This window comes from Rhea americana, unplaced genomic scaffold, assembly GCF_003343005.1.
Source record: "Rhea americana isolate MKP2758 unplaced genomic scaffold, rheAme1 scaffold_54, whole genome shotgun sequence".
Classification (NCBI taxonomy): Eukaryota; Metazoa; Chordata; class Aves; order Rheiformes; family Rheidae; genus Rhea; species Rhea americana.
The window spans coordinates 3,402,198-3,418,838 of record NW_028186690.1 but is presented as its reverse complement, the minus strand read 5'-3'; the positions used below and the strand labels follow the sequence as shown (position 1 = coordinate 3,418,838).

Here is a 16,641-nt window from a genome sequence, read left to right as displayed (position 1 = left end):
CAGAGATGCTAGATTAATGCTTCAGCTTCTTCTGTTAAGGAGGATTCCTCATCTGGCTCTCCTAGCAGTGACAGGTAGTCTGTCCTTGAAAATGAGGGAAAGACACCTGCTTGCTGCCTGAAATGGAGAAGTGAGCTCAAGGGTGCAGAATGAAGATCAGTCAATGTTTCCTCCTTGCTTCCAACTCAGCACAGCTTCACCGAGGTCAAGTTAGTTTGGAGAATTATGTTTATGACATCCTGCTGTATAAAAGGAGCTAAACGGAGCTGGAGTGCATAGTTAGTGCAGTTGGCATGTAGGAGTTATTGGGCACTGTTATATGTTCAACAACATGTAGGAGTTTTATGGGACTGAACATGCTCAGTATAGATGAAGGTCAGTGGAGCTGACAGCTTGCCCACTGTAGACAGAAGGTTTATTAACAAGTCTCCGAAAAGCTCTGTTAACTGTAAGGATATGGCAATTCTCAGACACTAAATAAACTGCACCTGAGTGGATTTTCAGGGGAATTGCCAAAATATCTCTACGAGCATGGCACACATCTGAAGCCCTGCACCAAAGCATAAAAGTGGCAGAACATATTTTCACATTCATTCTCTAGCAGAGAAGAAATGTGAGAATTTTAAGCCCAAATGATTAATATTTCCTAAATTTAAGCAGTGAAAATCAGAGGCCTGTAATGGAAAGAGATTAATGCCAGCACCATTTACAATGCCATTTAAAACATATTTTAACTTTAGTGTGTAATCTGAATTTACATTAGCGTACAGCCAATAGAATTTAACATGTATATGGTATTATGTTCTGAGAAGAAAATACTAAATGAAAGTGTGGGGGGAATCATCTTACTAATCCCTTCCCCATTCTTAAATTTCATGGGCGCTGAAGTAGTAGCACTAAGGAGGAAAAACCTTTGTTAAGTAACTTGAGATCCTATTGAGCAGGTATTTTGAGATGATAAAAATTCTTTTCTAGGTACATCTTCAAAATCCCTGTTTTCTGAGGTGCCACCATGAAATTAATACGTAGATTTTAATAAAGGGCTCTGTTATAATTTGGAATATTTTGAAATTTGGCTATTTGATATATTTTAACCTGATACAGCTAACATAAAAATAATTTGTTTTGTCAATGCTTCCTGGACTAGAATTCCACTTTTTGGTCCTTATCCTAGGTAAGACATCATTTGCAAATTGTGCTTCTTGGGAGGGTGTTTGTAAAAGAAAATCTAACTGTTGAAGGTAACTATTGCTAAGGTTTTAAGGTACTGGAGAAAGTGGAGTGGTTGTCATAGTGACAGTTAAAAATAAATGTGAAATTGTTCTGGCTTTTTTTTTTTTTTTTTTTTTTCTTTCCCTCTCCAGTCTACTGAAGAAAATTGAGCGGGAAACATGGAGAGAAAGTGGTGTTTCATTAATTGCCACTGTGACTCGCCTGATGGAAAGGCTACTGGACTACAGGTGAGTGATTGTCAGACAACTGATAAGTAGGGTTGTGATCTCTGAAATATTAGGAGAGAAACCTGGTGATCTTGCATGAATGGATACTGCAGACAAACAAATGAACTGTACATGCTCAGGATCTCTGACCACAGCTGCTTAGTCAACAGGAAAATGATGTAAGCTGGGGAAAACCAACCAATAGCCTCCCTGTTATATGAGAATTCAGTGGCTTGCCTTGGTTTCCTACCAGGAGTATAGGAACTTTAAGCAGTAGGATAGTGATTCAAATCTGTGTGAAGTCACAGAGCTCAGTATTAATCACCTAACAGTTGTCTTACAGAATAAGTAAAATTCATATTGCTATGTCAATCATACTTAGTTGTAGTGTCACCTGGCAGAGTAAATACATATATCAAATATGACACTTGAGTGAGAAGATGGCATCTGACTAATACATGAACAAAGAAGAGGAAGAGACTTACCCCACTTTTTATGAATGGGAAACTAAGTCAGTTATTTGTGAAATCCATGTAGAACATTCAATGTAGTTCTTGTCATAGTCAATGGTAGCACTTTTTAGAGCTCAAGGGTTATTTCTTCCCTGATTCTGTTGGGGGACATGGTAAAAACCTCGTACTATATTTACTATCTTCACTGACAGTTTGAGAGGGAAGCTATTTTGTTAACAAAAACACTGAACTCTTAACTTCTAGAAGTCTGGAAGTGCTGCTACTATTCAAGATCAGTTGTATTACAACCTGCAGGGCTGTTAATCCAATATCTTCCACAACAAATGTGTACTAGTGGTTATAAAAGTACTTGAGACAAACTAGGTTGTTTAGTTGATATATTCAAGGCTGTTTTAGAGTTGCATCAAATTTCTTTTAGTAACTGTATGATGATGCCTGTCTGTTATTTTACTCCAGTATTGCTGTGCTGATGCTATTTTTCCCTGCGTTATGGTTAAAATCTCTACAAGGTCCATCTTACCTTTTGACTTAGAGATGAGATCCATTGCCTCCCCCAAAACAACAAAGGATAAGTTATTGAGTGCTACTGAGGAAGATCTGATGGCTCTTAGAGCACTTTTCAAAGGAGGTCACTGCTTAGTTTTATCACAAAGGGGGAATTTATGCTCTAATCCTGTGACCACTGGAGATTTACATTGTCACTGAAGAAAGCCCCATTCCTGCTCGTTCCCACAGCACCCACTTGTGCTAACACAAGTTTCTGTGCTCCACTGCAGTGATCTAACTGTCATAGGTTAAAAGTAACCCAGCAAAAGGTATCATCTAACCTGTCTCACTTCAAGAAGCTTTCTGTAGGTAGCAGGGCAGGGGGCAGGGAATGGGTGGCAGAGAGCAGAAAGGGACTAGGACTGCCTCTTCTGGCTTGTTTTGAGCATGATTTATGAAGAAATTAAATAAACTCCAACAGTTGCCTAATAACAGAGCCAGAAATAAACTTTTAATTTGTTGACTATTGAAGCAATCTGTGTCCTAGGAAGGGAAGTATGAAATCCCTTACAAAGCTGGGTCAGCTGTTGAGCAGAATGCCTTTGGGCTGCATCGTTTCAATTAGCTTGCTGAAACAAATATGTCTGTTTTTTGAAGTGTGCTTCATGTTAAGGGCATAAACTTCATTCCTTTCCTATGGAACTTTTGACATTCATTCCTTTCTGTTTTAGGGACTGCATGAAAATGGGAGAAGTGGATGGTAAAAAGATTGGCTGCACTGTTAGCCTTCTGGTTTGTATACTACTACTACTACTTCTTTTTGACTACTTGAGCATTCTTTAGTATATCATATATTTGTATGAGAGAGAGCCTGCTTCTTGAAGGAGTGTGAGAGGAAACTGATAAAATAATAGTGCCCTTAGGATCTCTGATAGTTTTTTTAAGGATGGAATTGATACATTTGGGAGGTAATGTTTCCTGTCATTTTATAACTGGGCTCTGAGAAGTCTCTAATACCTTTTTATTCAATTTGCATCTCTCCATACTGGGTAAGTCTCATCAAAGTTTCTTCCAAAATTAATCAATCTCTACATTCATTAAACAAATGTTTTCCCTTTCCCCAAACTCAACAAAACGTGAATGGTTTATCCTTTTTCCTGTCATCTTCAATAATTTGCTCTGGTTCTTATGATACATAAGGAATATTTTCTGAAAACTGTAGGCTATCTATTCTCTTCCCAAAACAAGAGCCAGAAAAGCTACTCAGGACCTTCTCCTGTAATACCGTTATAATAAACCATGCGTGCAAATTCTTAGTATGCAAAAGATTTTATTTTTCTTTAGATGTGATTTGGTTTTAGCCCAGTTTCCACTGAAAAGCTTGTTGATTTCCATTAACCTTGATTTCCTTAATCCATCAACCTTTGCAGGATGATGATTTTTGGAAAGCTGTATTTTTTAGCCATGGGAAAAATCAAAATAAACTGACTTTTAATTCTGCATTCTTTATATCAGTGAAACAATTTGGTATCACTTCTAAGTAGCAGCATAGTAAAATAAAAGATTTCTTCAGTGGGAAAAGGGTGCTCTTTAAATAGGAATGGTACTGTATAGTCATAGAATTGTAGGCTTTCTGTCAGAAATCCTGGCAAGATTTTGAGTTCTGTAAAGCACCTGGATTATTTGCATCCTATCACTAAGGAGTCTTTAAATTATTGTTATTAAATCATCCAACACATGCACAAAAAGAACATTTAAATATTTTAAAAACCTGAAAACGCCATAATACTTTATAATGGGATTTTCAATGACTTGTACAGAGGCTAAGGCAGATTTTCTTAGTCCTCCTTCTCCCCTAATAATTTTCAGACAAATTTTATTACTATGTGCACACCAGAGAAACAACTAAAAGATGAATTTTGAAAAGTAGACTTACAGAAATAAATAATATTACAGAAGTTCACAGAAGTACTATTTCAGAAGTAGTTCACAAATTTTAAGACATATAGCAGCCTGTATGATGGATGTATTTGTCATCTTCTCAAAAGATGTTTCATACAAATTTTAATCAGAGGAATACAGAGCCTAAAGTTATTTGAAATCTAGAGAAGGAAGCAATACTTTGTCATTACCATTTTGAAGGTATCCTAACTTCCAAAGATAAGAGGACTGACTGGCACAAAAAGAGAATTTTTAAGTCTTTTGCAGTAGATGTAGGTGCTATTCTTCTGGAAAATAGAACTGACCAACTTAACAGAGCTCTCAAATTAACTAGAGTTATGCCACATTATGAAATAGGCTATAGTTTGATGATGGACAGAATCTGCAACAACACTGACATAGATGAAGGGGGAAGATAGAAAAATCCTTTTCCTACTTTCCTCACCCTCAGGATTATTGAGGGTAGGTTTCACATCAGAAATCCTTCTATGGAAAAGCTGACTAAGAGGTATCTAATGGAATTAGTTCCTTATGCATAAGAATCACCTAATTTCTATTTGAAAGACATGTTTCTAATGAAAGAACTCCTGTCATCACAGAACTATACAAAAATATTGAAAAGTATATTAAGTAAATTTTAGAAATTCACTGAGGAGTTACTCTCGGGAATGCTTGGTCCTCATTGCTTCTTGACGTTTAATTGATATTTTGATTCTATTGACTTAAAATCATATCAATAAGAGGAGATTTTTCTCTGGTGCTTTACACTGTCACATGACATGATGCCAATTAAGTATAAGACATGTTCCCGTTGCCTGCTTGAATATTGTTCTCAAGCTGTGTTTCCTTAGGAAAAGTCCCCATTAATAAAAGTTTACTTTCCAAGTGATGTTCCCTTCTGTAGACTTCATTCTTTATATTAGCTGTTATGCTTTATGTTTTGGAAAAAACACACGAGATATCGCTATATTGGCCTGGTGTACTTCCTGAGCTGTGCCTGGATCGCCTTATTGTGGTCTGCCTTACCGATCAGTTGAACTTTATCAGAACTGAGCTTCAGAGAAGAACCAGTTGATGTGTATAGTTTAGCCTTGTGACAGGTACCAGAGCCGTTAGTGCGTAGGGGTAAGAGCCAAGAAGCCTAGTTCGGTGCCACATTGGTCTGCATCGTTAAGCCTGATTACTTACACTTCTGCGTTGCAGGTTATGCTATTTTCAGACACATAAAAATGAGCGTGTATGCACATATCCTTTCATTTTCTCTTCTGACTAGAAGCACCAGTTCCGTGTGTATGCACTGTGGGAGGAAAGCAGAAATTTTTGGATTATAAAGGCATATGGTGACCTAAAGAGGACATGCCATCACAGAGCTATTGATATAGTCATTTAAGTCAATTACAAAAATACTATTTCTAGTAAAGTATAGTATTTCTAATTCTACTTTTTTATTATGATACTTTCATAATGTTTCTCCCATTCTTCTCTGTGATTTTAACTCACAAGTTAGGAAACAGTGGCATAGAGTAAGAATGCTTTCTGAAAGGGGAAACATTCTGGCTACTTGCATAGAGTCCCGAATAGTAAATGATTTGAATAATATAATATACACAAGTTTTTAATTACTAAGGAGGAACAGTACTTCTATTTCCTATAAGTTTGTATTAACAAAAGCAGATTATCCCCAAAAGTAAGCATTGCAAGCTTGGGAACTCTAGCTGTATGTCCATCCTGAGTATGACAATACTTGACAGCACTATAAAGTTATATTCCTCTGTCTATAACTTTTTCATACTTCAGTTTAAGGTCTGCAAATACATGCTGAAGGTTTTGAACTAAAAATGTTAATGTTGTGTCTAGTATTTTATTCATGTAACAACTAATAGCAGTTATGCATTCAGAAATCACATCTTTCATTCAGAGTTACACTGTTTGCAATGCTGAGCAGTTCTTTGTAAAGCTGCTGAAGTCCTGGCATTTTACAAGACAGAGGAAAGAGAAAGAATACCAAACAGCAGATATTTTGTTAAAATATGAATTCAAAAGTCAGATTTTAAATCCATATAGAAGGTCTTATTTGGCCTCATTAAGGCCAGTTTGCATACTTTTTGCATGGCTAAGGGGGTACTTAGAGAGGAAGAACAGTCAGATTTCAGTTCTGTCAGGTTCTTCTCTTACATCCTATGAGAATTAAAAAAAAAAAAAAAAACAGGAGCATGTTGACTGGTCTATAGAAAGTTTAACAGGACTATTACTGAAACTGTATTATTGAAGTTCTGTGTAATGCCTTTGTGCATGTGAAGCTTTCAAATACTCGCATGTATTTCTACAGCATTACATTTGATGTATTTTGTAATCATTATCAATTAGCTACTACATTTCATTACTAAATTCAATTTTATTGCAGAATTTTTACAAGACTGAGCTGAACAAAGAAGAGATGTATATTCGCTATATTCATAAGCTCTACGACCTACATTTGAAAGCACAAAACTTCACAGGTAACTGATGCAAACTTTACTAGGACTAGACTGTGATTTACGTTCTTTTGCGAAACTGCAGGCTGAAACTTAGTGGAGGACATACAGACCGAGGTAACAGCTTAGTCTCCTCAGTTTCTCACTCGCTCGTGCTCTCTCCCACTCACCCACCCGTCTTTATTTCAGCGCCACATCTCCGCTACTTGCTATACCATGTTGACCATGTTGAATGTAAATGACTGCTGTTGATAGAGGCTAGCACTAAATGTAGCATATGGTCATTCTTCGTCCAAGAGGAATGAAGTTTAAAGGAAACTTTTGAGTCAGCTTGGGAATATCTGAGCCCACATACTTTTTTGTAATGCTGCTGGTTAACTGTTTGGTATGCGTCTTCTACACAGCTATGTAGAAGAATCTAACCTTTTAGGTCTTTAAAAAAGATCTTTATCACTTATGATGAGACACAGACTCTGAAACTCTTAACCAATATATCACTTTGATGTCTTCTTGAATCGTTACATACCATATTTGCAGTCCAGTGCTTCTTTACTATTCTCCAGTATTACTTAGTGCAAAGTTAGTGCCAGCGTAGAGCATTATCATTTAAATGAAGAAATAAGATGATAACGTGCACGTCCATTGTCGCAGAGCATAGGGTGCACTTCTTTTGGGTAACTGCATGCTATCAAGTATTGCTGCAGTGTATTGTATGTACACATGCAGTGAATGTAAAGTCATTATCTATTTAAATTAAACAATTTTTGGTTGCTAAAATGTTTAACTGACCTTGTGATACCTCCATCCTTTCCCCGGTGATTACAATTGCAACTGCATGTATTCAAAATCCCTACATCGTATTTTCCTTCTTAAAAGTAGATCAGTTGTCTGAGATGTAGTAATTGCCAGGCTACTGCCCACATGGAATTTCCTTATACTTTTTCTAAAATCCAAAGGAAAAATCCTGTGCTTGGAATTTCCACAGTCCCTTTGCAATTCGTGGACATAAAGTGTAAACTATATAAATCCAAAGAAACTATTTTCATTTCCTCATATGACCTGGGTGGAGTGAGTTGCAAGAGTTTTGACTATCAAACGGTGTCTTTGTGACAAGTGGATTTTATGATAGAAACTGATAACTTTCTCTATTTTACCTAGTAATTCTTCCTACCTTTTTAAGCAACGCTAAGTTCTCTTTACACGTTGGCTGCTAATATGTGTCCAGTTTACCTTTCAGCATTGATGAGGACACAATTTCTTAATCTTTTCTTGCTATTCATTCTTATTTTAAACAATGCTTTGCTCAAAATGTTATCTCCAGGACATTGTTTCCTGAGTATTTATTAGTAACATGTGTGATTTTTGTGTTCTTTGCCATGGTAGATCCTATGACTCTTGCATTTTTTTGCCATGAGAGCCTTAAAAGAGGATTGGCTCTCACCCGTGACAAAAGAATAGAGACAGTCTTTTTGCTAGAAAACAGATTCATGTAGTCCATTCTCTTGCCTTATCAGTGTTATCAGTGATAACACAAAGTAAACTTTTATAAAATTGACTGATATCAAGAAACTAAGGATAGGAAAAATTTATTATCTTACCAACATTACTGCATGTTTTACCTGTATTTCTTAAACTATATGGGTTCATTCTAGGGATAAAGCCAGCTTGCCTTTAAAATAATTTTATTTTCTCTCCTTTCATGATATGATTTACCAGACTGCTTCTAATAATTCTCACGGGGGTGGGAGGGGTGCTTTGTTAGTATAAAACCTAGCTTCATATCTTTTTTCACCTAGCATTCAGTCACAGCTATAAATTTAACTCTCTTGCGGCTGAAACAGCTCCTTATGTACTAGTTCTTTTTGTGTTTTCTCAATCACCTGAGAGTTGTAAGGAGAAGATTTTTGCTAAAAAGTCTTGGGAATGCCTAGTTTTTTAATCGTTCCTGTATAAGCTGAATTTCCCACATCACAAGTCAACCTTGTTTCTCTCCTGCTGTTCTTTCGGTGCATAGCCAATTGCGCACAGACCTGTCCTAGAGCTGTCATTATGTTATTTATTACATTGGCTACTGCTGGGCAGAGACATCTTTTGCCCACTCTGGCCATTCTTATTTTATATTCCTTTCATATACATTTATGACAACTTTAAATATAACAAATGAAGAGAAAAATGACAGAAAATTCTTCCAAATCTAAGGACTTGTGCATAATATGTTAGAAAGAAAGGATTCTGTCTTTCTAATGTGTATCTGTGCTCTGCTCTCTGTAGTTGTTCTTAAGATTTTGAATGATTTATTTTTATTAACAGAAGAAAGTTGATATGCAAACATGCAGATTTTGAATCTAATTTTGTAGCTTGAAACAATGACAAAAGGCATTATCTAGTCAAAGAGTCTGAAAATTATGTGATGCTAAAATTAGGATTGTCTGTACAACTTCAGCTTGTCTGCTTTGCACATATGTATTATAGCACTGTCTTTAATTATGTGTTCCTGTGCTGGCTTTCTTCATTTGGCACACAGGTAGCGCTGTGCGCACCAGATGAGTACTCATTCTGGATGTTTTTCCTTTGCATATAATCCCTTACCTTTCTGCCTTCCATCAATCTAAACCTTCTGACATATATAGAGTTCTATAATATTCACCTTCAGGTGTCCGCCACAGGCACACAGAGAACTGAATTAAAGTATTTTTTTTTAATTACTTTATTTGCTATGAGCTCATTTTGCACCCTACCTAGCATGTTATACCACTCTGTGTTCAAAGCACACTCTCCACAAACTTTGGCTGCAGTGGTGATTCTTCATCCAGAGGTACTTAAACTGGACACATAAGAAGGCCTCTATAGTTAGAAAAACCTCTGTACACTTGGTTTAAGTTAGCTGTCTTATAGGAACTCACATGGCAGAGTTAAGAGAGGGATATTGTTATCTAGGGCAAAATTCACTTACCTCAGCATAAAAGCTACATTACTACATTATAGTTATCTTTTGCTTTATGTGCAGCCTCCAAAACCTTCGATAAGCCTGGTAGGCAGCTTCTTCCAACACAATGCATCTCTAGAGGGTGGCCCATCTTTTGTACTGAATCATGCAAAGTGGTCCTGTGAGTGGAAAAACAGACTGTGATCACTACCTTGGAAAACAGTAATGCAGATGCACAGTTAGCCAAATTGAGCTGTCACAACTGGTATTAATTCTGGTATTTCTTCATTGGCTGACATCTGACTTTGCAGTGGAGAAGTTCCTTTAGTATTAGTTTTATTGTACCATTTCTGAGGAATTTTTAAAGCTAAGTTTAAAAAAAATATTATAACCAGGTAATTCCTACCAAATGTGATCTAAAGATTACTACGCAGCGTTCTGTCACTGGTCAGCAGTGATAATTTTGATTCCTTCCAAAACTGACAAAAGAATGAGAAATTTTCCATGTGTACTTGTCAGTTATTTTTTATAGTAGAAGAGCATTAAGGCTCAGTTATGAGCCTATTTTTTTTTCGCTTCTAGAAGAGTGGAGTCTCTTAAGCACAGACTTGCCTCTCTCTTTCACTCCCAGCCGTAAACTCTTTGCACTTTGTCCTCCAGTCCTTTCTATCTTCATTTCTCTATTTCTTTGATTTCTCTGATGTTCCTCATATTCTGGGCCTTGTTCCCTTGTCCAGACAGTAGAATCACTAACAGATTCTCAGCTTCCACAAGCAGTAGGGGAGTCTAGGGCTGACAAGAAGTTGGTTCTTAATTTCCCAGTCCTCTTTGTATTGCCAAATTCCACGAAAGCTGTCCCAGTAACTCCGCTTCAAATAGCTAGTGAAAATTGTAAGCTGAACTTCCTGTCATCATAGCTGGTAACTCTATCCAAAACCAGATCTGCCATGTCTATTTTGTACTTGAAATGAGTCAGATGCCTAATAAAAAGGTGCATCTCTTCAAGAGTATTCACATTTTTATTTACTGTATTTGGTGGTTTTATTTGTTTCATGGTCATGTGCACTGTGCTATAACTTAACCTGGCAGAGGCTGCCTACACGCTCTTGCTGTACGAYGAGCTGTTGGAGTGGTCTGAGCGGCCCCTGCGAGAATTCCTGAACTATCCCATGCAAACGGAGTGGCAACGTAAAGAGTATCTCCATCTGACCATCATTCAAAATTTTGACAGGGGAAAGGTAAAGCAGTCTTATTTTATCAACCCTAGAAAGACTAGTTTATTAATTTTAGGACATTGTTTCCAGTATTGTGATTTTCTTTGTCATTTACTGGGGCAGTGTTTGCTGCTGCCTGATTAAGCAGTTAGATAACGATGCAGTAGGTCCCTCCTAACCATTTTCCAACCTACAGGTATTGTACACTTATATCTGAGAATAATTTGCACTTGCATAGCAGTTCTCTTTGTAAGTGTCAAAACACTGTATAAAAGTTTTAAAAGTGGTGAAAATTAGCTGTATAAGGAAAGAAGCTTATCAAATTCACTAAGTTGACTCAGTGAGGGTAAAATTCAGGTGTCTGGTTTATAAGGATTATATCTATACCTGCTAAATCACGTTTTGTCATTTGGCAACTGTAGTATCTTTAAAAAGGAATAGTTTTTTTGGCAGAAGGGAGAGGAGCATCACATTTACAGGGATTCATTGTCGTCATTGAGAATGCTAATTCCAAATTAAGCAGGAATGATTATCCTGTGGTCTAAAATTTTATATTCTCTTTGTCTGGTGGTTGATATTGAAAACAAACAAGCAATTCATTTCAATTTTGTGTAKCTAGAATAAAATTGATGTATGCCTTGTAAATTCAATGAAACTGATGTTAGTCATCAATTTTGTCAGAAACTGCTTTAATTAACTTTTAAATTTTAAATTATATGATGTAATAAAATACTTTCCAATCAGATAATTTCTATAAAAATTGAGAATATGTTAAGAAGAATATATTTTTTTAAATATAAAATTCATCTTCTGTTGAATCAGTCTCATTTGTTGTATCAAAGGAGATGTGCATCATCCTTGTAGTGACCTGTATCTTGTGCAATGGTAGTCTTATCTTGTGAGAATCATTTACCGGGTCTTTAAATGTATTTTTGATCTTTCAAAGAATGCGTCAATATTACTCAGCAGCTATCAATATAGTAGACAGTATGTTCAAGTATTTTCAGTTACTGGAAATATGATTTTGTCAGTGTAAAAAGACCAGACTTTAATAATAAATCATGAATTATTAGACGGTTGCTGTGAAGTTACTAAACACCTTTTACTGACTTGCTTGCAGTGTTGGGAAAACGGTATTATCTTATGCAGGAAAATTGCTGAACAATATGAGAGCTACTACGACTACAGAAACCTCAGCAAGATGAGGGTAATGTACCTGAGTGCTTTTTCATTCTTCCAACATCCAATTCTGAAATATTACTTAGAAGATTAAGTTTGTCAGGATATGTTTGTACATGCATAGCACCCCTTTTGTGTGCATGCACATGCCCAAAAATTTTATGTACAAATTCACTTCCTTTGCTACAAGCAGTGACCTGTCTTTGCAATTATAATCACAAAGAAACAATTTGTAAACAAGAAACATACAACTTGGTAAATTTTCTTTCTCTTCATTACATGAAAATATAGTCTGTTTAAAATCACATAACAAAAGGGAACCTGTTCTGACACAGTCTTCCTTCTTTCTCTATCATTTTTTTAGAGCTCTGAGTTTTGCTTCTTTGTTTTTTTTTCTGCTATTGTATTTCAAAGAGAATCCAGCCTTCTCTTTTTGAGTCTGCCTCTGTTTGATGGATTAAATTTCATATATTACAACTGCTTTTTAAAAATTTTTCTTACCTATGGAATGCTTGCTGTGGAAACTGACTGTAGCATACTTAATCCAGAGCTGCTTAACAGCATGATGCAAAATTCAGCACTCAGAGCTACAGAGCAATACTCCCTGGCAATGATCTGCTTACTCCATATATGTTTAAATCTCCCAATGACAGGACCGTGTAAGCAAAAGCAAACTGACTATCATTATGTGAATAAGAAAAAAGAATTTGCTTGTGCATGTTTAATTAATTGTACTTAATGTATTACGTGTTTGAAGTAGTAAATGTCCTTCTACTAGTAATCTGTTTTACCAAGGAAATGTGTTAAAAAGCATAAGGGGGGGGATTTCTCCTCACAATTTAAACRAGGCAGTTACTGAGCTGTCAGCATTAGCTGTAATGGGGCTAATACTGTTTTTTTCTTCCCAGTATTAATACAAAAATTTTAATAGAGAATGTTTTACTGAAACTTTGTCATCCTTAGAAGGGGACTTTGACACTAAGATTACTTTGTGTCAGTGTTTTGAGTGAAATAAATGTAGGATGTTTTGAAGAAAAATAATTCTCAYATAATTGTTGTTGTGGGATTTCTAAAGGAACTTGAACAAATTAGACACACATTTTTATTGGTATCTTAAGAGATTTGAACATACAAGCCTCTTAGGATTCGGTTCCATAGAAATTTGACTTTGCTTCCTAAACTGATCATATTACTGTCATGTATTTGAATGTTATTGGGTCATATGTTTCATGTTGCATATAGAGCTTTTACTACTTCTGTTTATCATTAAAGAACTATGCATGTTGTCRTTAATCTTTTACCTTGTTAATATAGATATTTTATAGGTAACGGTCATTTTCAATGACTTGAAAGCTTCCAAGTATTTAATAGGTACAAACGTTTATTCTGATGCATTTAGAAACTTGTAGTTCTCCTTACTGTTACTCAGATGCACTGCAAGTCCAGTGGTCCAGAGCTGTGTGCTGAAAGACCCTCCTTTTTGTAAAAGCTTAAGGTAAAAATAAGTTTTAAAAACATAATTGTATTTCTTTTCAATCTCACCTAGATGATGGAAGCCTCTTTGTATGATAAAATTATGGATCAACAGCGTTTGGAGCCAGAGTTTTTCAGAGTTGGATTTTATGGGAAAAAGTTTCCATTTTTCTTGAGAGTAAGTGAATTGAAACTAAACGTGATGGAGTAATTCTGCAATTCATGCTATCATTTGTTATCATTCTGTCTGCTTAAGAATTTGAATATACCATATACAGGTTCTTCTCATATGAGAAACAGGAAATTCTGTGTGTTAACTAATGAAATACCATCCTGCTTTCAGGAGAGGGAAAAGGTGGCTTCCCTGAGTAATAGAGGAAGAAGGGGAGGCTTCCAGAGCCCCACAGAAACATAAGATTCATGTTGGTGTTGGAAACCCTGCACCTACACCAGATGTCCATAGTAGCTTGTTCCCTCTGTCCTGTTCTGTTTCTGCTCAGAAGATGGTTGTCAGCAGAGGAATCCCTTTGGCAATGGGACAGTCAGTAACTTAAACAATTTAGATTCCCAAGTTCCATTTTTTGAAATGCTTAAAAATTTGACACCCAGAGTTTCACCAATTGTCAATGTAATTAAGCTGACAAGATACATAATGTTACTCTTGAAAATAAATCTGAAAATTAATCTTGAGAAAATAATTAAAAATTAATACTCTTGAAAATTAATTAATTAAATTTAAAAATGCAGGTATATATAGCCAATTTCAGTCACAGTGTGCATCTGCTGAAGTAAACAGTAGGGCACAATTCCCCCATAATTTGTCCCAGCCACTCTATTAGACTCTGAAGTTATTCAAGTGCTCTTGAAAACGTTGTTCTTGTTTACCTTGTTCCCCTTTTCCACAGTCTTGCAGTCTACACTGTGTTGGCTGTCATCTTGGGAACAGAACAGATTTTATCTTATTCCTGGAGCCAGCTCCCTGTAATCAAAATCCTAAGCTGCTCTTCCAAAGGTCATTCAAAAGAAGTGATGAAGAAACATCCTCTGTATGGTTGAGGCCTAAAAAGCCTAATTTTTCTCTGCCTCTGTGGTAGTGGTGATCACAAATTCCAAACAGTAAAGATAGCAGGAAACTCTCTCCATTAAGTGATGCACAAAAACAGTCTGATGAGCACATCATTTTTTATTACTGTGTATGTAATAAACAGTATAAACCARTTGAAGAATGTTGATTAGAAAAAAATTAATGTTTAGGATCCTAAAAGTATGTCAGCTGATGGCATAAAAGTACTGGATAAAGTCTACACAGTAGTGCAATATTTATTGATCTATAAGTCTTTCACTGTTTATGCATCTGCCCAGGTAATATATATGCATTTTCCAAGTAAGTTAATTGTACATAATACTCCTAATGAACAGTTATGCTTGCAACACCAACAAAGAACACCTCAAAACTTACTGCTTCTAACTTATTTTTTTGTGGAAAGCAGTTTATAATTCTTTTACGGAACTTAGCTATGTTTGCTACAGAAGGAGAGTCACTTTTTTTTAGCAGGAAGCTTTCAAAATTTATTTTTTAGTTACACAGTTAGAGTGTTACAGATGATTTTTTTATAGCAGTTCTCATGAAAGTCCGGGCTCTCTGAATGCAATGCTTTACTTTAAGGACAACTATTGTTTCTATCTAAACCTACTTCAAGAGGAACATATCAGTAGTGGCTGTTTAGAATTTTATAACATAAATGAATTCATTTAATAGTATTTTTTGGAAATGATTAATATGCATTTTGTTTCTTTTTTAAGAAGAATTGCTCAGAAAATCTTCATTTAAGTGTGTGTTTTTGGATCTAACTAATGATACCCAGTTATTTTCCCATAACTTGCTCTCTTTTTTTCTTTATTTTCCTCAGAATAAGGAATTTGTTTGCCGAGGACATGACTATGAGAGGCTGGAGGCCTTCCAACAGCGAATGTTGAATGAGTTCCCACATGCCATTGCTATGCAACATGCTAATCAGCCAGATGAGACCATCTTTCAGGCAGAAGCACAATGTATCCACATAATCACAAACCCATGCTCTGTAGTTGTCTTTCATGCTTTTTAAAAAATGTAGGTACATAAATAGCCAATTTCAATCACAATGTGCCTCCACTGAAATAAGTAGTAAGGCAGAATTCCTTCATCATTTGTCCCAGACACTCTATTAGGTTTGCAATTTTTTTGTGTAATTGTTAGTTTTATTTAAAAATTCCCTGATAGGTTATTAAGATTCTTAGTTTAAACAAAATTACTTGCAGAGCTATGACAGCTATGATAATAGTGTGTCAGGTCAATTACAATAGTTCAAATTCTTAAAATACAACATAATGTTAGCATGACATTCTTACTATGTGTAAGAATATATTTAATTCAGTCTTTTTATTGCATGTGCTATTCCATGTAAATAGCTTTTTCAGAAATAAATACGAAATTTTCAACAAAACAATACAAAGAAATCCCAGACTGTAAAAAATCTGTTTCCTGTCCCAAGCCATTAATATCTAGAAGCTTTTAATGATGTATGCTTTTTAAAGCRGTTTTTATTCTGTCGTGTTTCAGGAGTCAACATGTTTTGCTAGTTTGAATGAAGTAGGATAGCCTTAACTCTACATATAGATTTGCAGATCTACGCAGTGACACCAATTCCTGAAAATCAGGAAGTCCTGCAGAGAGATGGCATTCCAGATAACATCAAGAGCTTTTACAAAGTAAATCATATTTGGAGATTCCGATATGACAGGCCATTTCACAAAGGGACAAAGGACAAGGAGAATGAATTCAAGGTGAAGTACCGTGCACACCTTCCTGAGCTAGTGGACCTACAGGTTTATTTGTAACTTCTTTTACAGTTGTGTTATTTAACTAAGTAGAGTTTAATAAATTTCTGACAGATAGGTCAGATTTGACTGTTTTACTTGGCATTGTAATTAAAATAATAAGGAAAATACATGGGAAACAGGAAGGTCCTTCCTACATGGAAAAAGGAGAGCAAAAAG

The 16,641-nt window shown here is 35.8% G+C and overlaps 1 protein-coding gene across 1 annotated transcript in view; it reads left to right on the top strand.

Annotated features, from left to right (window-relative positions):
- DOCK4 (dedicator of cytokinesis 4) overlaps positions 1–16,641 on the top strand; it is a 168,401-nt gene that overhangs the window by 127,481 nt on the left and 24,279 nt on the right. Inside the window, exons 33-40 of the mRNA XM_085318545.1 lie at positions 1,365–1,460; positions 3,130–3,190; positions 6,744–6,837; positions 10,829–10,977; positions 12,074–12,160; positions 13,679–13,783; positions 15,516–15,657; positions 16,262–16,428. Coding sequence (XP_085174671.1) covers positions 1,365–1,460; positions 3,130–3,190; positions 6,744–6,837; positions 10,829–10,977; positions 12,074–12,160; positions 13,679–13,783; positions 15,516–15,657; positions 16,262–16,428 — 901 coding nt within the window. The remainder of the gene's footprint in view (positions 1–1,364; positions 1,461–3,129; positions 3,191–6,743; positions 6,838–10,828; positions 10,978–12,073; positions 12,161–13,678; positions 13,784–15,515; positions 15,658–16,261; positions 16,429–16,641) is intronic.